Source organism: Ammospiza nelsoni, chromosome 6 (genome assembly GCF_027579445.1).
Source record: "Ammospiza nelsoni isolate bAmmNel1 chromosome 6, bAmmNel1.pri, whole genome shotgun sequence".
NCBI lineage: Eukaryota > Metazoa > Chordata > Aves > Passeriformes > Passerellidae > Ammospiza > Ammospiza nelsoni.
In genome coordinates this window covers 10,561,811-10,589,227 of record NC_080638.1, presented here as the reverse complement: position 1 = coordinate 10,589,227, position 27,417 = coordinate 10,561,811, and the positions used below count along the sequence as shown (strand labels likewise).

Sequence of the window (27,417 nt, the reverse complement as noted above, 5' to 3'; positions counted from 1 at the left end):
AGGGATTTGAGGACCCGAGCCCGAAGCACAGCGAGACCCGTGGCTCTGCCCGCCGCTCCCCGCTGCGGCCACGCGGGGGCGCGCTCGTCCCGCGCACCTCGGCGGGACGGGACACGCTGAACTCCTCCGCTCCGCGGATGGCTCCCGGCCCGAGCCCGGTTTGGGGGAACCCGCCGTGCCTCAAAGGCTCCCGTGGGGGGCTACGGGCCCCGGGACCGTCCGCACCATGCCCGGGCCGAGCGTCGACCCCCGCCCGCCGCCCCGCACCGTCCGCACGGGCCGCTCCCCGCGCCCTCCCTCGCCCCGCCTCACGCCCCGCCCCTCTCGCGTGTGATTGGCCGGGCCGTTCCCCCGCCGCCGCCGATTGGTGCTCGCCGCGCGCCTCATTTGCATGGTGCGGTGCGCGGCTCGAGGCGGTGCTGCAGCGGAGAAGTTGCGCCGGAGCCGCCGCCGAGCGCCCGTCCCGGCCCGGCCGCCGCAGCCTCCGCGCCCTCCGCCGCCCCGGCCCGAGCGGGACATGGCTGAGCGCAGCCTCCCGCCGGGATGGAGGTAGCCGGGCCCTCGGGGAGGGCTCCTGCCCGCTGCGCTGCCAATCCGCCCGCGCCGCTCGGGGCTCGCTAGGGATCTGCCTCACCTTTCGCGCTTGTCCTGCCGCTTGGCTTAACCCGTCTTTCCTATGGCTGGGATATACAGCTCGACTCTGAAGACCCTGGAGGATTTAACTTTGGACTCTGGTTATGGGGCAGGGGATTCCTGCAGGTCCCTTAGTCTCTCTTCTTCCAAGTCCAACTCGCAAGCCTTCACCTCTTCTCAGCACAGAGGCAACTGGTGGTACTACTCGGGCTCCATGAACAGTAGGAATAACAGCTGGGACACCGTGAACACCGTGCTGCCGGAAGACCCCGAGGTCGCAGATATCTTCTCCAAGTGCCCTAAGCTGCCGGATCTCGAGGAGTACCCTTGGACCGATGAAGACATCGGCAGGATCCTGCGCAAAGGGAAGGGAGAGGGCCCGGGCAGGAGCTTTTCGCAGGAGGCTGTCAGGCGGCTCTCGCAGCTGCTGCGGCGCGCCCTGATCCGGGTGTCGCGGGAGGCTCAGCGGCTCAGCGTGATGCACTCCAAGTGCACCCGCTTCGAGGTGCAGAGCGCCATCAAACTCATCCAGAGCTGGGCCCTGGCCGAGAGCTGCGTGCTGGCCACCGTCAAGGCGCTCTCCCTGTACAGCATGAGCGCCGGCGATGGGCTCCGGAAAGGCAAATCCGCCCGCTGCGGCCTCACCTTCTCGGTGGGCAGGTTTTTCAGGTGGATGGTGGACACGAGGATCTCGGTGAGGATCCACGAGTACGCGGCCATCTCCCTAACCGCTTGCATGGAGAACCTGGTGGAAGAGATTAAGGCTAGGGTTTTGGCGAGTCAGAGCCCCGATGGTGGAGGGGAGATCTCGGCTGAAATCCTGGAGATGGTTATCAACAACGATGCGGAACTTTGGGGAGTGTTGCAACCTTACGAGCACCTCATCTGTGGGAAAAATGCTAATGGTAAGATCCAGCTTTTATGGTCTGTTTTCTTCATACCAGCAAGCTTTACTGTAAAAGTCCTCGCTCTCTGTGGACTTGGGGTTTTTCTGGGTTTTCTTTGCATCTGGATTGCATCTTGGTCGCGGTTTATGTGTGCGTAAAGCAGACATGACGGTCCTGCCAGGCAAGAGCGATCCTGCTCTGTCCTTAAGATGTGCCAGGTTATAACAGGCTGTGGGAAACCAAGCCCTGTTGTCCTAACAAACATCTGACTTTACACCAGCTGCTGTTTTGAGCATTTTCCCTCTAACTGGCGTGCAAATATGTTCTCTGTAACACTAAGATGAAATGTGGTTTACAAGCTGCTGTCCAGAAAGTACTACTATATGTCTTTTAAACAAAATTTATCTTACAGCGAGTGTCTTGTAGTCTTGTCTTAAAGATGCTGTTACTACGTACAGCCTGGAGAGGGAAAACAACATTAATCTTTTTTTTTTCCTTTGCGGTAGTAAAATTCACTTTATGAGCAAAAACTTTGAACTTGTATACTTTGGAATTCCTTGTAACTCAGCAGAAACCTGTGGTGTCCTTTCCTGCCATAAACAAGAGCGCGTGTGTGAGCGTAGGACGGTGTCTCGGTGATGAGAATAACACAGTGTTAAGGTACTTACCGCTGCCATTTGTTTGGAAAGCAAAGTTTCCGAACAACTTAGAGGAATGTTGGCACCTTCTACGGGAGCAGTTTGGAAGGCTTAAGCCGTGACAGTTGTGTTAAGGAGCTGCACTGTTTGTTTCGCATTGTCACACTGAGGAATACCATATTTTTCCCATGGAAAATTCAGGGAAACGTCCAGTTTAGAAAAGTATTTTGTGTACCACCCACGGTGTCATGACTTTTGCTGGCCTCTGTTACGGTCGGCTATTCCATGCTTAATACGTTTGTGATTTAACTCTATAAAACCAAGGGGCTTTTCAAAAGGGAATCTCATAGCGAGAGAAGTAAAGGAGCTGTTTTGAGTTGAGGGGGAAAAACCCTTTGAAGCTGTCACAGATGGGCTGACTCACCTTCTCCTCCCTGGGTACATTGATTTCCTGCAGTTTTTCCATACCCGGGCAATTCTGTTGTTCGGATCACGAGTAGGTGACTGCAGGGAGTTGTCCCCGTTGGGTCAGCATTACTAAACAGTTGAGAAATAAATGTGAAGAGCCTTTTGGATGTTCTCTTGGCTCTGCTCCAAGGCATAACTAAGTTTCAAGGTCAAACGCAGACATCTACACTTCTAACTAAAAGCGCTTGGGTGATTAGAGAGGTATGAGGACGTGTCTGCCAAAACACTTGTCATTCTTCGTTTTTCATGGGAGTGTTTGTTTGCCACCAGCTCTGAGAAAAGGACTTGTTTCTCCTCCCTTGTTCCTTATTTAGGGAACCTGGAGGGAAATATTTTGGTTCTGCGAACCTGAATGTAAATTTCAGCTCTTCTCTGCTCGGTGCTTCTGCCGCACAGGTTCTGTGTGTAAAGTGAAGAGTTGGAGCCTCACTCAGCTTCTTTTCTTCTTTAGTCTATTTCTTAGGAGAAATTTCCCTGGAAAAACTGCAGTGAGTGAATGGATGCTGGTGTTGAATGGGAAGAAGGGTGAGTGTGCAGGGAAATGCTTATAAATATTCAGAGCACCAAATGGTCAGTTATGATAACGCTCCTGCACAGTGGAAAGCCAAGCAGTCAGTGGCCACAGAAGGATTGGCTTCTGTTGCCTCTTTTGTTGTTCCTGCCTTTCAGATCAATCCTGTCAATGATTGAATGCATTTTTTAAGTCTGGAAATTGAATAAAACCGCACATGAAGGCATCCTGTGATTTCCTGTGACAGTCTGTCACTAGTGTTTTACCTGACACAAGTCAGTGAATCCTCTAAATGGCTTTTCTTGCAGTTGGAAGGCCACAAATGGTTTTATATGGATGCAAAAAAGCTTGAAATAACTTCTCTATTCTTCTCCCTGTAGGAATTGTAAATGAGTAGTATTCACATCATTCTGCACAGTGCTTTCAAATGATCTTGTCTTTTACGTTAATTTAAATCTGAAGTAGATCTGGCAGTGAAATAACTGGATTTATTCCTGTTTAAGGAACAGGGAAACTTGCTTTACTGTCACTTTTGTTTCTTTCCTAGTAAAAGCATTTAGTGGAGCGCTGGTAAATTGCAAACTTGGGGGGTGTGTGTGTGTTGGGTTTTGTTTTATAGCCCTGAGTTTGATGGCAGAGATAAAAAGCACTTAGAGGTTCAGTTCCAGCTCCAGTCAAGCATTGTAATCCCTGGATGAGATCCATGGTGCTGTCCTATGCAGAAGATTGCACGGGATTATCATAATGGACATTTCTGGCATTATGATCTATTGAATACCATTTTCATTATTAGATCAGGACAGCCTGCTGCTTTGGAGTCAAAGAAACAGTAAGTAAATACATAAATCTTCCTAAATTCTCATGAGACTGAGGTTTAGACCTGTATTTCTTCAGTGACTAATCTCCCATCAAAGACCACAGTCCAGTCACTTGAAGCTTTGGAGGCTGAAAGAGCAATATTGTATATAAAAACAAATGTGTTTTAATCAACACCTGCTGTGTGAAGGGTAAAGTTAAAACTCTGTAAATGCTTAAGGGGGAATTCTAATATTATTTTTAAATAAATAATAATCAGTGGCTTGCTTGTTTATTTGCCCTTTTTGTGAAGCTGTTCTTTAATCAACTTTTTTGCTGCTTCTGTGAGCTGTTCTCTGCCCTTAGTGCAAGTTCTGACTCTGTGCTTGGGACTTGGTGGCTCTGCCTTGGAAGGAGGAGGAATGACCTGAGCCTGTGGCCCTGAGTTCTTAATGCCCCCAAGGGTAAGGTCTCCTTAGGCGGAGTTCAGGTGGGATGTTGTAAAAACAATGCAATGCTGGAAAGAAAATGAAACAAAAGCAGCAAAAAAGATAAGCAGCTACTGAACAATGTAGCTAATGAAAGGTAAAGCAAGTGTAAATTGGAATGCAGGTTTTATTTTCTATTTTTATTTATATGGGGATCTATATATGCAGTGGTCATATATAGATGCAGTCAGAAAATGCATATATGCAGTCAGAAAATGCACCCAGTGGTTTCACAGGGGTTTTGAGACACTCTAATTAGGAATATTAGTGTCTATTAATTTAAAATGCTGGAGAGAGAAGTTGAAATCTGAACTTACCTTGGGAATGCGATTCTTTTACTTGATCTGCCTGTGTTTGGTGCAGGGTTCTTTAGACTCTGAGCTGTCAGCACTGCAAATACATTGGGATATCATTGCCCTGTTAATTACAGCACTTGGGTTGTAGTGAACTCTCTGGTTATGGTCAGGCACTCCTCTGTCTGCCAGTCCACCTGCTGTGCTGTTTAATGCATCAGCACATCCTGGTGCTCTGGAGATAGAAGTGTTGACAGATGTTTTGCCAAAGGAAAAAAAAAAAAAAAAGGAGAGGGGGAAGGGTTGGAATTTAACCCGATAATGCTGTTTCTTCATGTACCTCTTAGCCCAAACACTTGAAGTTCTCCCTGGACAATCTAATACACAAATGAGTCTTGTGCTTTGCTCACCTGAGGATGAAGAAAAATAGGGTCTGAAAGAATTCTATTTGTGTTTTGAGGTATTTTTCTTAGGAAGGGTTGGGGGGGGGGAATGTGTAACCTTTCCTCACAGTGTGAGGGAATGGTTTGGACTCTATAGAATTAAACAAGGCATGAATTTTCTTCTCTCTAATATTAAATACTGACAAACCTTATCAAACACCATACATGGGCTTAGCATTTACTGTCACCAACCCTGTGTTCTTTTATATTTCACACTACAAGTTAAAAATTATAGCTGATTTTAACAGGATTTTTTAGAGCTACACTGTGATGAAAATTCCTTTTTATACTTATCACATGATCTGAAGTAACTTTATTTCTGCATAGTCATGGTACTGTATTGAAATGCAGCATGGGGGAAAAATAATGACATTTCAATAAGCAGAATGTCCTTTTGTTATCTGAGCTGAACAAACTGGTGTGCTCATCAAGAGCCTCATCAATTTTAATAAGCTATCAGCTCCACAAGTCTTCAGGAAAGCACTGGATGGTGGAAGGGGGGCATTTTGGGGAAAAGAGCTGCAAATGCAATCAGTAAATGAATTTGAAGGGAAATACAGGATTCATATGGTGCTACAGCAGGTACAATTACAAGGTGGCTTGTAAATTGTTTCAGAAAAAAATAATCAAGTAACTCTGTCTTCTGTGTTACTTTGTCTGAATCAGGAGTTTGAAGCAATTTTGGGGATTTCTGGGCAGGAATTTGGTAACTTTTGGATATTGGAATGTGGTAACTTTTGTTCACATTTCCATGTTGGGTGAACTGGGTGAAGCTATGATCCTATTCCAACTTTGGCTTCATTCACCTCTGGACCCCCAGCCCACCTTGTGTGCTTCTACTCCTACACAGCCAAGAGCTTGGATTTCTATCCACAAACCCACAGGGACAAATTCTTTAAGCCTAAATATTAATGCTTGTACACACATGCTCTCCTCTCCTACAAAAAACAAACCACCAGGTGCATATCTGCAGATGTTTGTGTTTTTAATTGTGCATCTTGTGTTAAAGTACAGAGCAAGTAGGGCTGACCTGCCTATTTTTTTCCACTTTACTGTGTGTCTATATATATTTTTTTAGTTTTAGTAAAGGAAAATTAATGATGTCATGATTCTGTCATAAATTAATCCTTCACATTGCTGATATTGCCTCATGGCAATAAAATTTGTGTCCTTTCAGTAAAAGTGGTTAAAGAGCAAGTGCTGAAATCCCCCTGTCTGTTACTACCAGCAGCAAATGCTGCTGATGTTTAGATTTTTAGTGGAATCATTGTTGCTGGCAACTTCACCCTGTGAAAAAGAGTTGTGTCTCTTGGAGAGAAAACTCTGTGACTTCTTTTGTCAAGGCTGAAATTTTTTGTTACTGCTAAAGTTGAAACCGAGCAAATATTGTTGGGGTCAGGACAGAATTTTATCCCAGAGTTCTGGTGTTTGGTTCATTCATTAATTCATTGATTAATTGATTTTCCAGATGAAAAACAAAAGCTGGTTTAGCTCAAAGATTAGGAATGAACACGTATGCAGTATATGGGGTGCTGTTACATGACATTTTGTGTGTGTGTGTGTCAGCAGAAAATGAGGAATGAGCTCTAAATGTTCATATTATTAGTAATAAAATGCAATGTGTTTAATGTACAGTCTTCTGATCCTGGAATAACTGGAATTAAAGTAGAGATCTTGCAGCTGATTTTGCTGAACTGAGCCACTAGAGTGGGATTTTTTTTCTCATGTATCCCATCTAATTTCTTATGTGATTTGAAACAACAACTCACCTGATCAAGGGAGGGTTGCTGATTGTCAATCAACTTCCATAACTGATCTGTAGGATTATGGATATCTTCCTCTTCCTTGATATCAGCACTCATCCAGGGCATGGATGTAATGTATATATATATATTTTGGCTGTTTTGACATCTTAATCCACCCTAATTTGGAGTTATTCCAAAACTAACCGAAGTAGTAACAAAGAGTAGTGGTGAATTTTGAATACATTTTGTTCTATTAATGGGGTTGAGATGAAACATCTTTTTACACTGAAAAATCTTGTTTGGGTAGTAATGTTATTGCAATGTTTTCATGTTGTAATAATTTGTCTCTGCTGATGTACATCATGTGATTCAATTACTCCAGTTAATGGTCCATTTAGAGCTTTCTTCATCTGTTTGATTTTTCTGTCCCTTTCCCCAGCTTGCTTTGTAATGGATGGGTCTGCAACAACTCAAAGGAAATGTTTCAGTTTATGAAGTCCTCTGTTGCAGGAAACATAAGTAAAAGTGCGGGAAACATTTATTTACAATAAACAATTCCAAGTTGCAGGGTAGGATGGGTGAAGACTCAAACACTTAATTAACTGCAGAGAATGCTGAAGCTCCAAAGTGCCCGCTTGCACTTGGGAGGTTAAACCCAAAATCTTGGTGCTGAAGTAGAAGTAAATCATTAAAAAACTCATTTTACAGCAATGCAAGAAAATGGAATAAGGCCAAAAGTGGTATTAATCCTGTGATCTTCACTAAATTAGCTTGTTGTCCTTTCTTAAAGGCTAATGCATTTTACATTTCACTTTTTCTTGAGCAATTTGTCAGTTGTGCCAGCAAAATTAAACAGAGGAGAAACAGAGGCTTGTAAACACAATAAACCCACTGGATACTCTGCAGTGCCCAGTAAATCTCTCAGCTGTCTTAATTCTCCTGAATGTTTGGAAACAATATGAAAATAATTCTCCATTTACATTTGAACTCTCACTTTGCATTTGGTCAGGGCTGAGCTTTACAGTCAGTGTATGTGGTCCTTATTTATAAACATTTCCTGTTGTTGGAGACTCAGGATTTTGCAAGCTGGACATTAAGGAAAACCCCTCTCTCCCTGATGAAGTTTTGCCCCATCAGTAGACAGCAGGAGGAAATGTCCATTTACTCATGCTGAACTATGAGAATTCAGGCTGATGAACAAAAGGATAAATCCAATTGAATTTCTGGTGCTCCCTTGTTTTATTGGGATTGACTTATGTGGTATTTTGATTCTTAGTGCCTAACATGACATTCCAATAAATCCAAACAAGCCTGAGGCACCAGTACATCCAGGACAGTGGTGGCTTCGTGTTTTTTCATTTACAAATTGGGGCCAAAGTACTTCTACAGAACTCTTGATTCTTTTTTTGTACAGAAGAGCAGCTACATTTAAAAAACAAAGAACAAATATATATAAAAAACTGGTGGACCTTGTTGAGAGCATGAGTCAGTTTAAGGGTTCAAGCTGTGGATTTTTATGGAATACCAGGTTGGAAGGTACCTGAAGGATGACCTTTCAATCACATGAGTGAGGAGAGCCTTTGAAGTGGAGTTGCCTTGTTTGCATCACAGGACTTGTCCCAAGAAAGCAGCAATAGAAAGAGGAAAGGTTTGTTCCTTTCACCCCCAACGCATCCAGACTTGCCTCTGGCCCTGGGTCACAAGCCAGGCAGGATCTGTGAGCTCAGCCTGCTCCTTGGGAAGGCTTGGGATACAGCAGGTGACCTGCTGAGCTTGGCAAGGCAGAGGTGGCTTTGTCAACCCCTAATTCAGGTGTCTGCCTGCAGCCTGCCCGGGTGGTGGCTGCACTTCTGTGAGCTTGGGACATGCGGGATGGAATTAATAGCATGGAAGTAACTTCTGAGGAAAGGGGATGATGTGACAGCTGTGCTCTTCAGGAGGGAACGCTAAGGATTGAAGTGAAATGGAATTCCGAGCTGTAAAATCCTTGTCTTTTAAAACCTACTTGTTATGTGGTACTTGCAGGTGGAAACCCCTTGGAATTGTAAACTTCCTCCTCCTCATCTGCTCAAAACCTGTTCCTTAATGCTGTGATTCCTGGTTGGGCTGATGCTGTTGAGGAGCTCCTCCATGGGGCAGGGGTTTGGGTTGGTCTGTGCTGTGATTACGTGAAGCATTTCTCTGAAATTGCCCCTCAGCAGAGCCTGAGGTGCTGGGCTGCAACCTGGGAGCATCATTAAACTGAGTCTGAGGGATGGTTTGGTGCTCTTGAATGTGGTGTGGCTTTGACCCAGACACTCAGAGGTCAGTTGTACACCTGAGCACTTGTCAGTCTTGTTCTGGTTGTTTAATTATTACACATGGACCATCTCTTTCTTAAAACCTGTTTGATGTTCACATCATGTTGTACTTGACCTGCTTCAAGTCTGAATTGAGCAAAATGCCAGAACAATCTGTCATGAGGCTGCATTTGGCTCTCCCTGTCCAAAAATTAAAAAGCCTTGACATGAGCCAAAAAAACCCCAAAAAATGGGAAAATGTACTTAAACAATTCCTGTAGTTTTTGTGTAGTGACACTAAAATGCTTGAGATGATGAAGAGTGTTTGTGGTAGAATCTTGGGGTAGAGACCAAGAACTGAAGCCAAATAAACATTTCAGAGCAGCTTTTCAGTTTGTGGATGTATATTTATAACAACTGATAGATTTGCTGTGGGGCTGTGCAAGATCAAAGTAAAAGTTGTTTATGATCTTTTGGGGATGAGAGGAAAGGAACACTAGAGAAGACATAATCTGCTTGTTCCATTCTGCAGTGTTTATAACATCACAGTCCATGCTGGCTACTTCTGTCACTTTAATTTCTATCCTAATCTGGAGTCTGTTGCCTGGGACCTGGAGAATAAAGAAAAAAATACAACTCTGTTTATGCTGGGACTTATACATTAAAAAGATAAGCATGCAGAGGCATAATTATCTATTATTTTTTGATCCTATATAGCTCTGGATTTTTTCCTGATTAGTTCCAAGATGACAGTGAGTAGATTTTGTTCTAATATTTACATTTTATTGTTTGTGAATCAAGCACACTACTATTGGAGCTGAAGGACAAGAGTTGAATATTGGCAGACAGTTAAAGTAGGGAATTGGGCCAGTTTTGCCTCATATTTATTCTTCAGACTATTTGGGTTTTTGATGTTTTACTAGAATTTAGTAGAAGTCAGTTTCTTGTTTATTTCGTTTAAATGACGACTCAGTACTCCAGGCAGCTCTGACTCATATCAGGTGAAAGCAAAACCCAGGGTTTTGAGCTGCTTTTAGGCAGTTCACTCATCTTTATCTTTGATTTCTCTTACAAGTGGTTGTGAGGTTCCTTTTTATTTCTTTTCCCAGTTTTTGTGCAATTTCCTGAGATAACACCACAGGCCTAACCAAAACCTTAGTGATGGTGTTTGTTGTAATAATATGAGAGATAACATATAATGAAACATATTTCCTCTGAGGCGGTGGATATAAGTTCTCTTGAATTGTACATTGAATTTCTGCTCTTTGGTTGAATGTTATCTTCATTCCAGCCCCCCACCCTGTTTTGTGCTCAGCTTGCACTGGCGACTTTGTTTAGTCTAGAGATCATAAAAATGTCTCTTGAGCTGCATTGATACAATTTTATTACTATCTTAGTGTGGTTTCTGGTACTTTTGAGCTGTTATATGAATTTTATAATGTGTCTGTGGATATTTGCACAGTAGGGACAGTTGGACTTAGAGTGGAGGGAAGAAGGTGAAAAACTATAATGGTAGTAACCAATTAATAATCTTTATTGTTGTTTTTAATAAACAATGTCATTCTATTGTCACTATATAAAGACTTTTAAAGCTTCCCCCCCCAGGAAGTATTATGAAAATTTCTGTTATGCTTTGTCAGCACATGTTGAAACTTTGGCTTGAATGGATGTCAGTTTTGTTCAAACCTGAAGTAAGAACAGGAGATTTGTCAGAGTTGTTGTCAATGACCTGCTGCTGAAAGAAGCTCAGAATCCATGCAGGAAGTTCTGCATACTTTGAAGTTAAACCTTGCTGCAGCCTAAGGAATAATTTCCACTTCTTTTAATAGATATTGGTCAATTTTTGCTTAGCAGAAAAGACTGGATCCTTTCTAAAGCAGTTGCCTGGGTTCACAATTGCTTGGATTGAGGCCACATGTTTGTCTGAGGTGGTTTTGTTTTAGTGCTTTGTAATAAACTTAAAGGATTTACACCTTGAGGTGGGAGAAGCTTTGGCTTTGGTGACCATTTCTTCCATGGAAAACCTGGATTGGGAGATTTAAAGCATCTGTGCCCTGAGGTAGTTTTGTAGCTGTGCTGGTGAGTGCAATGTAGGTGACTGGTATGTTTTTTGTTAATCTTGTTATTTTGTTGATGTTAATATTATTTGGAAAAGCATCTCCATTCTCCAGCTCCATTCTCTAAGGTCAATGCCAGATGCAGAGTCTCCTATTAAAGCCATTCAAGGAAGATTCATGCTCAACATTTCTCCGTGGAAAGCAACCTTGGAATTGTTTCTGGCACTTCTTCCCTGTGTGTGTAATTCTGTGGCTCATGTTTTTGTAGGAGACATGTGGAAATGCAGTTTTCACCACAGTTATTTTGTGGGATGATGTATGTGCTGCACATTTATAAAGTTGGGGAGGGGGCTGTCTTGCTTTGTTTTCAAACAGTTGAGGTGACCTGTGACCTGCTGCAATTGAGTGATTAAACTCTGAATTTTCTTGTGCCTCCACAGCAGTTCAGAATATTCAAAATTCTCCTGTTATAGTGTGATGATGTATAAGCAAGGCTGTGTGATTGTGGTTTTTCACGTTCACTGCAGAAGGCCAGAGCTCCCCTAAGGCAAGCACAACTTACAAATGAAAATGAATATAATTTATTAGCGTGCAGGTAACCCTTGCCACACAGCCAAGACTTAGATAATTCTTATGTTATGGCAGAAGATACTGAGCTGGCACGGGGCATTTGGTCTTGCACCATCTGCAAAGCCCGCACTCCAATTTTCTGCTGTTGCCATGGGCTGCAGACTCATACAGGAAATCATGGTAGGATGGGAAAGGCTCCAAAATACACACAGCCTGTATAAGGTTTGCAGTTAAAAGGGACTTTAAGAGAACAGGCTATCTGTTCTGCTCACCAGGCAGGGAGAAGCAAAGCTGCCTTGTGTGTGCCCGCGTGCTTTAAATGTCCTGGTAGGTTTTATACACTCATTTTTTTAAAAGCTGGAATTTTTTCCATGTAAAGTAACGTGCAGAACTTCAAATGATCCATTGATGTACGAGGGGCCTGATTCAGCCCTGGCTTAATTGGTTGTGCTGGGCTGAAAGTGGAGGAGAAAGGAGTAACCACATGGAGCTTGGGGCATGTGAGGCAGAAGAGGAGCCCCTGCCTCTCCTTCCCAGGGACTCATTTTGGGGGTTTAGTTCTATTTTTAGGGATCAAGGCTTGTGTTCTGTGGACTACAGTGTGTTGCTATGGGAGGCTATGTGTGTGTGGCCCATCAAGTGACAGGGATGCAGAAGGTGCTTGGTTAGTGGAGCTGGGTCACTTTGTAGCCCTGGGTAGAAGATCACAGGGTCAGAGTTATTAATGCATTTTCCTTGAGCTGTAGGTTAAAATAGGCAATACTGGGGTGATTTGCTTTGGAGAGCAAACAGTTTTATCATCTGCCTATGAGAGATAAGCACAATAATCTGTGTGTAATGAACTGCACAGTCTGCAGAGCTTCCACTGTGTCTGAAGTGTAGTGTAGGACTGGTCAGCTTAAGCTGCCTTGACAGATGGGGGAAAGGATAATTTCTCCAGCAGCTCCTAATTTAATTTTAGTAAAGGAGATACTCCTTGACTAAAATTTCCAGCAAATCCACACTGAGCATCGTGCTTGGGAGGCATTCTGGACAGACAGAACAGGAGCTCAGCAAACTTCTTATGGTAAAAACCTGCTTTAAAACTTTCTCTCCAAGGCCCATCTGTGGTTAATTCTGACTGAAGGGAGCCATATAAGAGGGTGGTTTGTTCACCGGGCATTTTCCAGTTTGGCTTGTGTATGTAGTGCCTCTACAGCTGCTTGGAAGAATGGAGCTGTGACCAGGAGTAAGGTGAGGTCTGGCCAAATATTGCTGGATGCACTGGTGATGTATTTGTCAAGAATGAAACTGGAGCTACCAGTTAATCTCATTAGAAATCAAAAACTTCAGTAGGGTTTAACCCTGGGCCTGGGATCAGTGACTGAGGCAGTTTATTTCATGACCCTGCATCTTCCAATAACTGCTGCCTTTTTATGTGCAATATAATGTCAGAAAGATTTGCTGCTTTTCCTTTTTGATTTTATTTAAATCTGAAGGGAGACAGTGTTCAAATGGCAGACTGTCTCAGCCAAGCCATCTGCCTGAGCCCTCAGCAGCGCATTGTATTCCTGAAAGAGCATTCTAGGGAAACATCCCAATTCTGAAAAGTTTGAGCTGATTCTACATTAAAAGAAGTGATCCAAAAAGCTGCTGGTGATTTACATGTGAACACTGCCAAGTATTTCTCTGATGAGAAAGCATAACAAAAGAGTGCTCGAGTGGTTGAGTAAGGCTGATTGGAACAATCTGTTGTGGGCTACAGCTCTTTCTGATGCTCCACAATGGTGAGAAGCTACTGTCACTCGTATTTTCAATCTGTATTTTGCTTAGAGGTACGAGATCTTTTGTTGTCAGATCCCTCGAGCCAGTTGAGGGGGGGAGAGACAATATTTCTTGCTTTAAAATATTCATGGAGCTTGCATGGGCTGGCTTCAGCTGACTTTGTCACCCAGAGTGATTTCTAGAAGAGACAGAGAAGTTGTATTGATTCATCTTAATTAGGGCTTGATAGACACATTCTAATTTGACTTCTGGATCTGAATATGGATCTGCATTAATAATCAACTGCTCTCCTAACCTTGCTTTTTGTTCTCAGCTGTTACTGTGGAGTTTGCTCAGGGAATAGCTGGAAGAATGTGTAGTATTTGTTGTGTGGACAGTTCATCTGAGGACACTTTTCTGATGTTCAGGGACAGCAGGTTATTCTCTGGGCTTGTTCTGTGATGAACAGCACGAGCTTTAGGAGACTCGTGTGGGAGTGATTTCTTCTACTTTTTTTGTGATTTGCTGTTGAAATGAGGCAGGTCACATAAAGCAGCTGCTTATTTTGGAACAAAGTCAGCATAACACATTAAAGAACTCATTAATCACTTAGCTTAACCTTCATTTATTATTAAAAAAAACTTATTGCATCTCTTGTACATTTTGAAATGCCAGAGATCCTAAGACATATATTGTCTAGTCAGATCTATAGGTTAAGATCATCAAATAGTTATAATAGGGAGTAAAACCAAAACAGATTCCTGTTTAATTGTTGGCTCTCCTGTTACTCATTTTTAGGAGTGGGAGGTGGCTGTATAAGTACCTGCACAAAGAACTGCTCTGAACTCTCCTCTTGTGTAAATTTTTGTCCTGGGATAGTGGCTTCTTCCCTTTGTTCAGTTTTGCTAACACAAAAGACTTCACTTTCCTATAAGTCTTTCAGCGCATTAACCAGCTTCTGCATCTCCTCTACCCTCAAAAATCCCAGCACTTATTTTACAGCAGGACTTATTCTGTAGTTAAAACCCAAGTTCCTTGGGGATGTCTTTCTTATATATCCCCTGTGTAGTCCTAATGGTATGAGAAGAACTTACTACATTATAATAGTTAACAACGTTAACTTGTTACAGAGTTGGGTTTTTTTGAGGAGTGGGAGTAAATGGATCAACCATTAAAACCTAGATCAGTTTTGAGACAGAGGAAGGGAGCATTAGATTTGGTCAGAAACCTGCTCTTTAATTGTCTAATAATACAGTTGTCTGTTCCTGCAAGCCAAAATGGGATCATAAGCACGGGACCAAGCTTCTATTCAGCCTTTAAGGAGGGTACTCAAGCAGCATTTTCATTTTATTGGGAGGGTACAGTCAGGTTTGTGTGGTCATTAATATATAGGAGTTCATAAAACTGGCAGCCTTAATTGGATAGAAGGGTTAGTAAAGCATGAGGTGAACCAGAATGAGATCTCTTGGGGTCTGAGTTGTGCCTCCTCTTAAAATACGCATGGCTTGGCACAGTGAGTAGCTGGGGCTGAGAGCAGAGTAGTATTAATTTTGTTTGAATAATGGCATTCATGTGCCTATGCTAATGAGTGTGTTCTGCTGCCCGTCCTGCAGATTGTGGACTGGACTCTGATCTTACTTCACATCTCTAGTGCTTATTTCACATCTTTAATGGCTTCCTTCTGCAACAGAGCCTGTCTTGATTCCCAGTGATGTAATGGATCAGAACCTGACCTTGCTGCACTGCTTTTCCCACAACTGTTGTGCAGCAATCACACAGCTGTTCACTAATTATTATTATTTTTTTCCAATTGGCTTCTTTGGGATACATTATTCTTTGGCCTCAGCTTTCTAATGCAAGTCATGAGCCGCTCTTTGGTAACAGCATGCAGGCAGTGCAGGCAGTGGTGTTGAAGGCTTTAAGTATTGCTGAAGTGTTTGGGTCTGCTCTAAACGTTGAATGAATATTAGGTTTATTTTTATTGGTGGGGAATTATGTGCTTCCTTTGCCCCCCTCTTTTCCTCAGCTTATGACAAGCTAAGACAAAAGCAGTATTTAATAAAGGAGTGAGATGTTTCAAATAGAAATATCTCATAGGCTTCTTTTCCCAATAATGTCATGGATATTTGCTCTGTTACATTCAGCATTAGGGAAGTTGCCTGGACTAGCAGTTCAATGTGTTTTGGGGTTTGTGTTTTTAGGGGATTTTTCAAGTGTTTGTGATTAATTGTGAAAGCATTGTGAGCTGATAAATTAAAGCTGAGAAAAGGTGGGAGGAGGAATATATACCAATACTTCACAAGCTGGAAATCTCAGCTGCAGTGCACCTCAGAATCACTAAAATGCTGGTTAGGATTTGCTCCTGGAGGTTGTTGAGTCCATTTCCACTTCTGGTTGGACTCATGCCAGAACTGGATCAGCTGAGTGATGGCTTTGCATCTCTAAATCTTGGAAACACCCCTGTGGTAGATCTCACAGCCTTGCTGAGCAACCTGCTCACTTTTTTAGTGAAGATGTTTCTCCTGATGTCCAGCATGAGGCTCTTAACTCACGTTTGTGCCAGTGCCCATCATGCACTGCTTCACAGAAGAATTTGACTCCATAAATTTTCTAGCCACCCTTCAGGTAGTTTGTAGGTGCTTTTTAAATTGGCCTTTAGTGTCCTCAAAGCCAGACTCTACAAACATAGCTCCTCTACCCTCACAATTTCCAGGCAGAGACCATTTGGTCTCTCTGCAGTTTAACCATGTCCCACTTGAAGTGGGGAGCCTAAAATTGTGTTCCCCACAAACCTGCTGAGGCTGCTGCTGAAGGGATTGAGCAAGCTGGACCTCAGGATCAGCTGCTGTTCTCTGACCATTATCAGTACATTGTATTGAGTGGTTTGCTCTCATCTCTGCCTCACCCTGAGTGCAGGAGACCTTTCAGGTTGGAAAGTGCTGCTGAACTATGTTGTTGAGGCTGTGACTTTTTGAGGTGGAAAAAGAGAAGTTTCAAATGTAGAATTTTCATTCTGTCAGAGCATGAAACTCAGAGGGCCCTTTGGAGTTTCCGTAGAGAAATGACTTCATTTCATGACTGGGATGCTTGCTGCCACAAGCAGGGGTTCTTGAGTTCCTTTGTACCCATTGGTACAGTCAAAACTATTTCTGATGTTTAAAAAACCGAAATGAAACAAAAATGAAAAAGCCACTGCATCTCCAAACCACCGAAAAACTCCCCAAAAAGCCTGGCAAAATCAAACCAACAGAAATCCTTAAAGTCTTCTGTGTGGCAATTGAATATTATGGTTTTTTTGCAAACTCACCTGAGTTACAGCTATTGCAGTGTGTGAGAATATCAGTGTTTTCACTATCCAGACACCTTCAAAACCAAGGGTTTGAAGTCTGGCTGCGAGTCTGTTTCTGCCTGAGATCTGGTCTCAGGTTTCAGTGCTTTTCTTTCTCCTTTCCTTTCCTGTCCCCCCAACCAGAGTTGAAGGCATAACTTGCCTGATGATTTTAAGCTTAGAAGATGGTAAAGAAGGTTACAGCAGACTCTCTTTTATAATTCTTCATCCCTGGCTGCCCTTTCTAAATTTGCAGTCACTTACATGAATGCTGCCTCCATGTACTTGGAGAATTGAGGCACTCTGTGCAACTGGAGAAGTGAGAAACAAATATTTTGGTTTCTCTACTCACTGCATTGTGGAGCTTTCACAAAAATCTAAAGGCTCATTCAACATCTCTTTGGAAAAAATGTGGCTCGAAACACTGCTTGCCCAGGAAAACAGGTATGGGATTATGTTGTAGTTTTACATAACCCTTAAAAACATAACGTCACCACCAAAAATTACAGACCAATAATATTAAAGCAAGCAGTTGAAGAGGATTCTATTTCAATTAAAATAGCAATGCTGGTGACTGAGCAACTTTCAATGTAGCCACACTGCTTGTCTTCCAACTTTCATTTATTTTACTTCTAAGGTTATAAACCTTGGGAGAGAGACGGGGATGGAGACTGTGACACTGAAAGTTATTCTGTCTTAACTTGTTCAGCTCTTGAACAAAGCTCCTAAATCTCGAGCTTTTGAGGTAATTAGTACAAGCAACTGATAAGAGTTGTAACTTTCTCTCCTGTGGAAAAGTTGAGCTTGTGCCGAACCCTTCCTTGAAGAGGCTGGATCCCATCAGCCAGCAGTGCCATTCCTGGATGCAGGCTTCCCTCAGAGGAATGGAAGATGGAAAAAGAGTAGAGACTTCTTTTTTTTCATAGTTAAAAACTCTGGAAAATGTCAGCAGAGATAATGCTGACTAATGAGGTATAGACTGCAAATATTGGTATATCCCAGAAAATGGTGTTCTCCTGTCTGGGGCAGTGGAACTAAATTGGGTTTGGTAGTAGCAAGAGGGAAGTGCACACAAATTCATGTCTGTCTTGCTCTAATTGAAGTAAACCCCCTGTGAAATTGCTACCCAGAAATGACCTCACCAAGACTGTTTGCTCAAGCTCTTGGCAATCAGTTTTGAATACTTAATGCAGTAGCCAGAAAACAGCAAACCCCCCCCATGTGCTAGAGAATGAGTGAGATGGTGTTGTCCCTTACATCAAAATGCTCTATAGTTCCTCTCTGCTTTCAGCTGAAAAAAAATAATTTAAATGGTATTTTAATGTTGCATTTATTAGTTACACCCTGCCATGTGAAATCCAAAGAAATGGCTCTGTGTAGGTGCTAAAAATGCCGAGGTTAACAGTGTTCCAACATTTCATATTAATCTGAGTAACTGTAGTGGGCTACTTAAATACAAACATTGGGGGGGGGAAAAAATCCTGCACTACCCTTATTGCCAGTGAGATTTTGAATTTAGGTAATTTCATGCATGCAGAGGTAGACTTTATTTTTCCTTCATCAGCTAAAATAACAATAAAGCCCAACTTGGTATATTTATTTAATGAAACACAGGATCCCTGCCCTGATGGTTTTAATCAGTCCCCTCGCTATGTGGTAATTAGGGGCTCTCTCCCGTGGTTCTGTTTTTACTTAACTTTCAGAATGTGCAGCCAGTTTAAGTTTCGAGAGATACTTGCAGCTAAATGTTGCCTCATTTACATGTGGATTATCCGGAGGGGACCCTTAAACGCGCACTCACGTTACAGAAATGCAGCCCCTTTCAGCACTTTCTCATTCAGGGAGCAGCGTTCTCCAGGAAAATGTTATCTTTTGTCAGGAACTAATTCATTCCACTCGGGGGATGTGACCAGCCCTTTGATTCCTCGCACACACGAGGATTCAGAAGCTGGAGGTGGCTCAGAGCCAGGTTTGCCTGTGTCCCGATGGATGCAGCTCTGCTAATGCAGGAGAGCATCCCTGGAATCAGGTTCGGGCTGTGCATCTGTCACAGGCGAGCCCTGTATTAAACACAGGGCGAGAAATGGGCTTTTACTGACCAGACACAGCCTGTCAATGCTTCTCATCTTTGTTTAATAAACAGATCCCTTCGAGGGACCTGAGAAGTGTTGTATTTGTGCCTCTAACTGTGCAGCTGGGTGCCATTTGTTCCTGGCAGCTATGGAATCGCTGGAGACGTGAAGAAGTAGAGCAAATACAGAGTATTTAAAGCTCTCTAAAGCAGCTTCCCTGTATAATGTGTGATGTTAAAATACTAGGTGGCAGTTTGGGCCGGTGTAAAAGTTTTATTGGTGTGAGTTTGAGCCAGCCACATTATTCAGGAAGCCGCTACTGAGCTCTCAAGTCATCTGAAACGTGTGCTAATAAAACCCTTTATATAAAGCAATACAACCCCATGCAAGCTCCCTGTGTAACTCGTCAACTCCATCCTGGGATTTAGCTGGTGGGATGTTTGGACTGCTGGTTTGTACAGGTATTCTGCTTGTAAATACAGACAGGAGTGAGCTTCTCCCAGTCTCAGGATTCTGGAGAAACCACCTCTGCACTGTTCTGAAAGCTATTAACTAAATAAACTTTGCTCATTGCAGAACTGAGCCCTGCTGCTGGTTAATTCCCTCCCCAAGTGTTAGGAGGGAATTTGTCAAGTTTTATCCAGCACACCACGTACTTACATGTTTTTGATCCTACTGCAGTTGTATCTGGACAAATATCGAAAAGCCTTCCCAAAAACGTGACCATAGATGGTGGAACTGGAGTTTGGGATTGCAAAAGGGGAAGGCAAGTTCTCTTCTTTTTATCTCAGAATAAATTAATCTGAGACTAGATGAACAGGAGATTAAAGCATTTGAGGTGCAAATACAAGTGAGTATCTGGAGAGACTGGGTGTCAGAGCTGGGACAAGTGGTACAGGAGCATTGCTCCCCAGATGTGGATATACCCCTGACTGCTTCCAAAGTTCCTGTGCCACAAATACCCCCCTGCTCCCATTCTTGGGAATACTGATAATTGTGAAATACCCTCATAGCAGAAATGCAGTGTTAGGATGAAGGTCTCTTGTGTTCTGAAGGCAGTGGGATCTCTTGTTATTTGTCTAAAAAAGCTGTTCAGATTCTGAGCTAAATAGGTCTTTCCAGGCTTCTTCACTCACGTCTTTGATCTGGTTTGGCTCTTTTCTCTTTCATTCTGTTGTAATTTTTTTTCTTTGCTGCTCAGCTGCTCTTAATCACAACAGCTCATGAATTTGGGTACATAGCTTAGCTCTGACTTTGAGGGGGTTCATCTTTACATTTTTATCGTAAATAACAAGCCCAAGAAACTGGCAATGTGCTTTAAACAATTTCAATAGGAAGGCTTGTTGTGATGCATCGTGAGAAACCTGTTTCACTGGTACCAGCAACAGTCTATTAACAGCAGCTTAAGTTTAAACTTACACTTATTGCCCACAAAAAACCCTTATACACTTAAAGCAAAGGTAATTTTCTGGTGGGAAGAAGACACAGATACATAAGTAATGCAGTTTTGGAAGAGCTGTGTGTGAATAGTGTGGTTTGGAAACCAAGCAGGATGTGGAGATTGCAAAACAAATTGCTTAGAATTCTTCCTTCATTCTCCTCACAAAAAAAAAAGGGAAGGATGACCAAGAATGAGAATTATGACCAAACAGCAGGAAACCCAGCACTGAATGGATTTACTGTAATAGTCATACACTGTAGTTACTTCTGTAGTGGAATCCTGTGAAGAGCATGTAGGTGACTGGAGGACTAAGGGTGTCCCCTGCTTTCCTGAGGGATCAAATATTATTCCCGCTTTTATGTTGATTGGCCTGGATGCAGTTGAAATATTTGAAATATTTGCAAACCTCTCCAGGTTTGTCCATGTTATTTCTAGGGAATGTAGTAGTGGATGGAACACTGTGGGTGAATAAACATGACAAGATTTAAAAAATGGGATCTGTATTCACTGCTGGGGTTGTTCTGTGGGAAAAGGAAAACTAATCCCTTTGGGGACAAAAGGAAAAGGAAAGCAGATCCCTTTATGAAAATAAAGACATGTGTGGGATAGATTTTTCTTGTACTTTGAGTACCTTTTTATTTTTTCAGCAAGGCCTGACTTTATTTAAGCTGAATATTGATGCTAGTACAGCACCCTACCCATTATATTGATGTGGCACTGAAAACTCAATTCGCTGTCCAAGACCACCTTTTAAGTCAGTCCTAAAGTTGGGATTGAATTCTCGATGTTCTGTCTGGTTCAAGTTTTGAGTTTTTGTGTTCTCCTGGTGTGAAAGTTTAGAGCTTAAGATTCCAGAGGACAAGTTGCACTTGGGACAACACCAGTAGATGATGGGACTCTTTAGCAGTGATTTTATACCATGAGCATCAAGCCTTCAGTGAAAATAACTGCAAGATCTTACTGCAGTAAAAATCACTGATGCTTGCAATAAATTCCACAACTGCTTTGAACTGCTTGCTCATCTGATGTTTTCTCTGCAGCCTGGTAGGCTGGGACAGCCATGAGGAAGAGCAGTGAAAATCTGAGTAGCCAGATAACCCTGGGAATTTCCATTTAGCTCAGCTGTGGCATTCTGTCAGACTGAAAGTCAGTGTATGATGATGGAATATTCTGAGGAATACCCTGTGTACAGCCAGCCACATTTGGGTAACATTTCCATGTTGTAGGAGAGCAGAACACTGTGAAACCTCATTACAGAACATGTTGGGGCAGCTCCCCAGCAGCAACCTCCACGTTATCTGCGTGGTGACAAACGCTGCCTCAGCCCAGCAACTTCTCTTTTCTGATAAGCCAAGGTGGTTTCCTTGTTGCAAATGATGGGAAGGTCTCTTTCTCTCTCTCTCTCTGAAGCTCAGTCTTCTGGTTTTGGATTCAGTTTGCATGGCGTTGGTGATGACTCTGCTGGGTATGTCAGAGGCTGTCATGGTTCTTTTTGAAAATATTCTCCAGCTGGGCAGAATTAGGGCATACCAGGCACATGAGGAAAGCCTCTTTTCCCCTTTCAGCAATATGGAAAAGCTGTGTGGGTTCTCCGGGTGTTTGTGTAGATTTCCAAGCATTGTAGGCAGCGTAGAGGTGGAGAAGATGACACCAAGAAGTTGTGTGCTGCTTCTACCTCACACCCTGCTTACAAAACACTGCAAGGGCTCAAGCCTTAAATAAAGAAACCTATAAAACTTACTATTATAATAAATAACATGGATTTTTTAATGAAGTATTTCTTGCTGGTGTTTTGCAAGTACTAAATAAGCTTTGTAGTGCTCATCAAGGCAGAAGGTATTGCGAGTTTAAAACAAAAAGGAAAATATGAAATGTATGCAGAAGTGATTTGTTTGAAATTACACCAAAAAGCGGCAAAACTGGAAAGAATCCTTGAATCTGAGTTGATATTGTGGTGCTACCTAATGGCCAGAAGTGTTGTTAGTTCAGGACTTGTACCAGTTCTTCAGGAATTGAAGCAGAGGTGTCCTGAACATGAGGCTGCAGCAGAATTCAGGAGTTTTCAGAGCAACCCCAGGACTGCATGAATTTAGAGCCCACAGACAGTGGAGGGGGGACATAAGACAGCCAAGCATCTTCAGCATCCTACTCTATCCCCAGACAAGAAATGGGATGCTGCCTTCCTGAAATTCCTTTGGGTATTGGGAAGTTGTCAGAGGGTGGTCTGCTTGAGACTTAGGGAGCAAAAGGTTGTGCCATCCTTAGGCTGTGGAGTGCTGATGTTCGTTTTAAGGAATTAGTCTGGTTAGAGGTTTTGCAGGGAATTTTGCTGGAGAGAGATGCTCCTGCAGCAAGGTGAGAATAGGAACTGCCTTCTTGGATTGAGCCAACTCTCAGTACATCACATATGACTTGATTACAAAACTCCTTTCCATGCTGAAAGTGAAATCTCAGTCTGTTTCCATTTGGTCCTTCCCAGAAGGAATTCTTCTTTCTTTTATAGCCTCTGGTAGATGCTGAAGTTGAAGGGGGATGCATCTGCTTCTGCATTTTTCTTTATGGAAGCTGTATAGAGAGTTCATTACTGTCTTATTTTATAAAATTTCATCAAAAAAATAATCAATCCCTCATTGTTTTGATGGCTTCTTTTAGAACTGCAACTCAATTCAGTGTTACACTAAATAAGAACTGGTTTCTCACAGATAAAAGCAGCTTCTATCATTAATCAGCCAAGAATATGATTTCTTTTTTTAATTAGAAATAGAAAATTCCAAAGGCCTGAGGAAGTTCACTAGCATAACTTAAATATAAAACAAAAAGTTGTGATTTATTGCTTTCAGATCAGGCTCTGACTTTACCAAATGGATCTGGTGTTCATCTGAGCTCCAGTCATGTATCTGAAATGAGCATCTGGACTCCTATCTCTTATCTACAAAGAAACCTGTTTTAAACAATGGCCCTTCAGACCAATAAAAATTAGTTAGTCAGTAAAATAGGTTATTTAAGGTAAAAGCAACTTCTGCATGGAGATTTAGGCTTGTTCCATAAATATGTGTGACTATAAATTTATCTGGTTGAGTAAGCTTGTAACAACAGTCCTAAATTAGACATAAAGAACAGCTTTTACATAAGTCATGTTAAACCTCTGGAAATGTTATTGATTTATGTGCAGCTGAATTTCCTTGTTGCTAAATTTGTTCTAAAATGTCTCTTCCTCTGGAGAAAAATAATTTTGAAGTGTTGGTCTCTCTGGTTCTGCATAAGCTGTGGGGTGGATTCATCCTGGTGTGCCTTGCAGAGCTGGTCTAACACCTTCTGGTGTTCCTACCTACCACAAGGCAGGACAGGACTTGAGTGTGGATCTCTCCACCTCCTCCCCAGCCTGCCTGGTTACCTGGGCACCCAAATGTTCTTCCAAGGAAAATGGGAATTTCCAGCAGAGTTGGGAAAATGGGACTGCAGGGAGTCCCTGGAATGGTGCTGGTTTGGAGTTGGGCACCACTGATGGGTGAGGACCAAGTGGGGCCATGCCAGCATCCTAGGATGGGGTGATACCAGAGATAGGCAGAGCATTCCATAGCTGTGGGTAGGATTTTGACATTCGGATTTGTAGTTTCATCTTCTGCACGGCAGTAAGATGTTCATGAAAGTATTCTCCAAACAGATCCCAGTAAATAATAGAAATATCTTAATGACAGCTAATTGTTCCTTATGGGGGAAAAGTTTCATTTTCAACACTGCAAACTGAAACAGTGTTGGAGGTGGCTGCTTGCAACAGAGGCCAGACTTGGCTCTGAGAACTGAGCTCACCCTTTCCCAGGACAGGCTCTGGAGTGCAAATCCTGCCCTTCCAGCACGGGTGGCAGCTGCACTGAGCTGTGTTTGTGCTGATGAGGGGTTGGGATCCCAAAGCAAGCAGCACCTCTGTTCATCTGCAGCAGGAGAGCACTTGGTAAATAGGATCTCATCCTCCTCATACCCCCACTGTTGTGGTCTTTTATTTGGTGTCTTGCTGTTAAATGTTTTCCCCAGTGAAAATTTCTGGTGTGATTTTTTTTTTTCATTGGCTAGAAATTCAAGTAAAATAACAGAAAAGTGCAAAAGGCATGATGTGTGCCCTAAGAGCAGTGATCTGGCTCTGTGAGAAGGAGCAGAGCAGTTAAGAAGAGCTCATCACGGCTTCGAAGTGATTTTTCAAAGTGGAAACACTCCTGAAACAGAAACCTGAAGAGTCAGGTGCTGGTGGAAGTAAAACTGAACAGAACACTGGCACTAAAACAAGTTAACTGCACCATCCAGTTGGATCCTGCTTTGAAATTCATCAGCTCTGAGTTTTGTTCTTGTAACTGGAACTGCATTGCATTTTTTGAGGAATATTCACTAAAATGAGTATTGTGACTGAGAGTTTTTCCAGGTGTTGATTTCAATGCAAAATAAGCAGTGGTAAACATTTGATAAGGCTCTCTTAAAATGGAATAAATGGAGTTGCTCTGTTTGTCAGGGTTGGTACCAGAAAGAAAAGGGCACCCAGAAAGTCATCCCCATTTATGCCATGGCTTGATGATAATTACTAAAGCTTACACCCTGTACATCCTGGAATATAACAACTCTGCAGTTGAGGGGGAGAAAAATATGATATTTCAGAATATTCTTAATGCCAGTGAACAAAGAGAGAAGATCAAAGCCAACCAATCAACCCCATTTTTTTGTTTTATTGAATTGATTTCTAAAGGCCCCGTTACTATAGTAACTCCAGGAGGTCTTTTAATTACAAAATTTGTAAAAACGCTTTAATTATTCAGAACTGCTTGGCAGGGGGGGAGGGAACAGTGGCACAAATCATTTTTTAAAAGATGTAGAAAATTTGCAAACAAAGCTTGACAGACTTCCAAAGCACACCAGGGGCTGCCGCACCATCAGCACAAACACACTGAGTTCAAGTTCTCAGCAAGCAGTCCCCTGTGAGAGGGTTCCCTTTGGCTAAAAAGAGGCAAATCCCAAACAAATCCCCATCCCAGTCCAAATCAAGCATTTCCCTCTGCACAGATACAGATGGCAGAGCTTGTTCTTTCTGTACCCTAAGTTCAATTACAGTGTATCTGAGAGGAGCCCTGGTGTTATCACGTTAATTAGCAGTTTAGGGAACTGCTCACTCCTGGGAGTGTGGAATTCCAGTGCAATACCAGTCTGTGCTGCAGGTACTGAGCTCTATCAAAGAGGAATCATTTAGCACTAACGAGCACCTTTCAAATAATAATTGCATTTAAAATAGATGCTGTCATCTTTTATCATCAGGTACAGTTCCAGAATGGATTTAAACTCCAAACAGACTTATATTTATGGTACCAGAGTAGAATTGGAGACATCATGTGAGCAATTTTGAAATGCCATCTCTTGACTTGAATCCATGCTGAGCTAATATATTTGGCAGAGCTGTTGGAGCTTCAGGAAGTCACTGACACCCCTCAGAAATGCAGTAGTGAAATTTGGGTTCTGAATCTAATCTCTGGATTGAATTTGAGTTTTAGCCCAAATCTAAGTGGCTTTGCCTGTACTTAACTACTCCACTTGCTTGGCTGTGTTGGAAACAGAGTCTGCTTCTCTTGGAACCTCTTGCTTTGCAGTTTCCCATTTTTATTTGTTTTTCTGCTTACATGCTCCCTACTTGCCCTCTGTATGTCAAAACCTGTTTGCTTCTATGGTGTGGCCAGGGTTTAATCCTACATTTCATATTGCCTGTTCCATTTCTGCAAGACTTGGACCCTCTGAAGTAATGGGAGTTGTAGCAATGTGGGCCAAGAAGTCTGGATTCTGTTAAATCTACTGTGCAAGTGCAGGGGGGAAAGAAAAAACAAACAAAAAAGATCATCCTAGATTTTGAGGATGGTTTGGCTTGGAAGGGGCCTTAAAGACCATCTTTAACCCTCTGTCATGGGCAGAGACACCTTGCATTAGACACCTAACACTGATTTTTTTTTTTTTGTCCATTCTTGAAGAAGCTAGTTAGTGTCTGGTGTTGGAAACAGAAATAAGGAATTGCTGTATAAAGTAATAATGGGTGTGGATACCATTCTGACCCTGGTAATTAGCACTTCTCTCTCAGCCTCTTCATTAACCCCTGGTGGCAGCACTGTGGTTTGAAGTGCATGTGTAGTTATTAGGCATGACTGGGTTCAAAGCAGGTTTGGTGAGGTTTGTTTTCATCCTTGGAAAGGCATCCCCAATACCTGCTGCATGTAAAGATACAGGTTTTGAGCAGAGGCATCCCAGGAACTCAGTGGGAGGTGAAGTTGAACTTTTCCTTGTCAAACAGCAAATGCTCTGAAGGTCTGGGAACAACTCCCCTTCAGCCAGTTGTGTTAATGAAAATAAAATATTTTGTGAGTCTTCCAGAATCTCAGTTACGTAAAATTTGTCCTCGCTTCTAAAACAAAGAAGCAAAATGAGCTTACTCCCGCCATGGGAAGGTTACTGGTTGTATTCTTTCCTACTTGTGTAGTTCCTAGTGCTACAAGGAACATCCTGTACCTGCTGTTTACTGAGCATGGGATTGTATCAAACAGAACAATGAAGGATGTTTGTTAACCCCCCTTGGGGTGGTTTGGTGTGAGCTGCATTACTTGGCCAGAGTGAAAATGAACCACAAGTTTTTGAAAAGGTTCTCCAAGACTCTTGTGTGTTTACACAATGTCAGCAGGTTGCAAAATTATTCCCCTGAGATGCTTTCACAAACACCACCCTGGTGGTGGATGCTTTTTCACGTTTTTCAAAGTCTGGGATTATGTAAATCCAAGGAGTTGTGGTTAACAAAGCTCCAGTGTTGGTGAATTCCTGGGAAAGAATTTGTTGCTCCTTAACATCTTGCATTCTGTGTAAGGGAGAAAATGGGAACTTTCTTCACCTGAAGAATAATCTATGCCAATGTAAAAGGAATCACACTGTGCTCAGTTCTGGGCCCCTCCATTCAGGAAAGACATTGAAGGGCTGGAGTGAGTCCAGAGAAGGGAATGGGGCTGGGAAAGGGTC

The 27,417-nt window shown here is 42.6% G+C and overlaps 1 protein-coding gene across 2 annotated transcripts in view; it reads left to right on the top strand.

Annotated features, from left to right (window-relative positions):
* Window positions 1–27,417, top strand: part of ABTB2 (ankyrin repeat and BTB domain containing 2) — a 114,398-nt gene that overhangs the window by 2,833 nt on the left and 84,148 nt on the right. The window contains exon 1 of one of the 2 annotated variants that reach the window (XM_059475054.1): window positions 304–1,538. The exons of the other annotated variant lie outside the window; for it this stretch is intronic. Coding sequence (XP_059331037.1) covers window positions 677–1,538 — 862 coding nt within the window. The 5' untranslated portion in view covers window positions 304–676. Of the gene's footprint in view, window positions 1–303; window positions 1,539–27,417 lie in introns of those variants that run through there. 2 annotated transcript variants of the gene reach the window in all.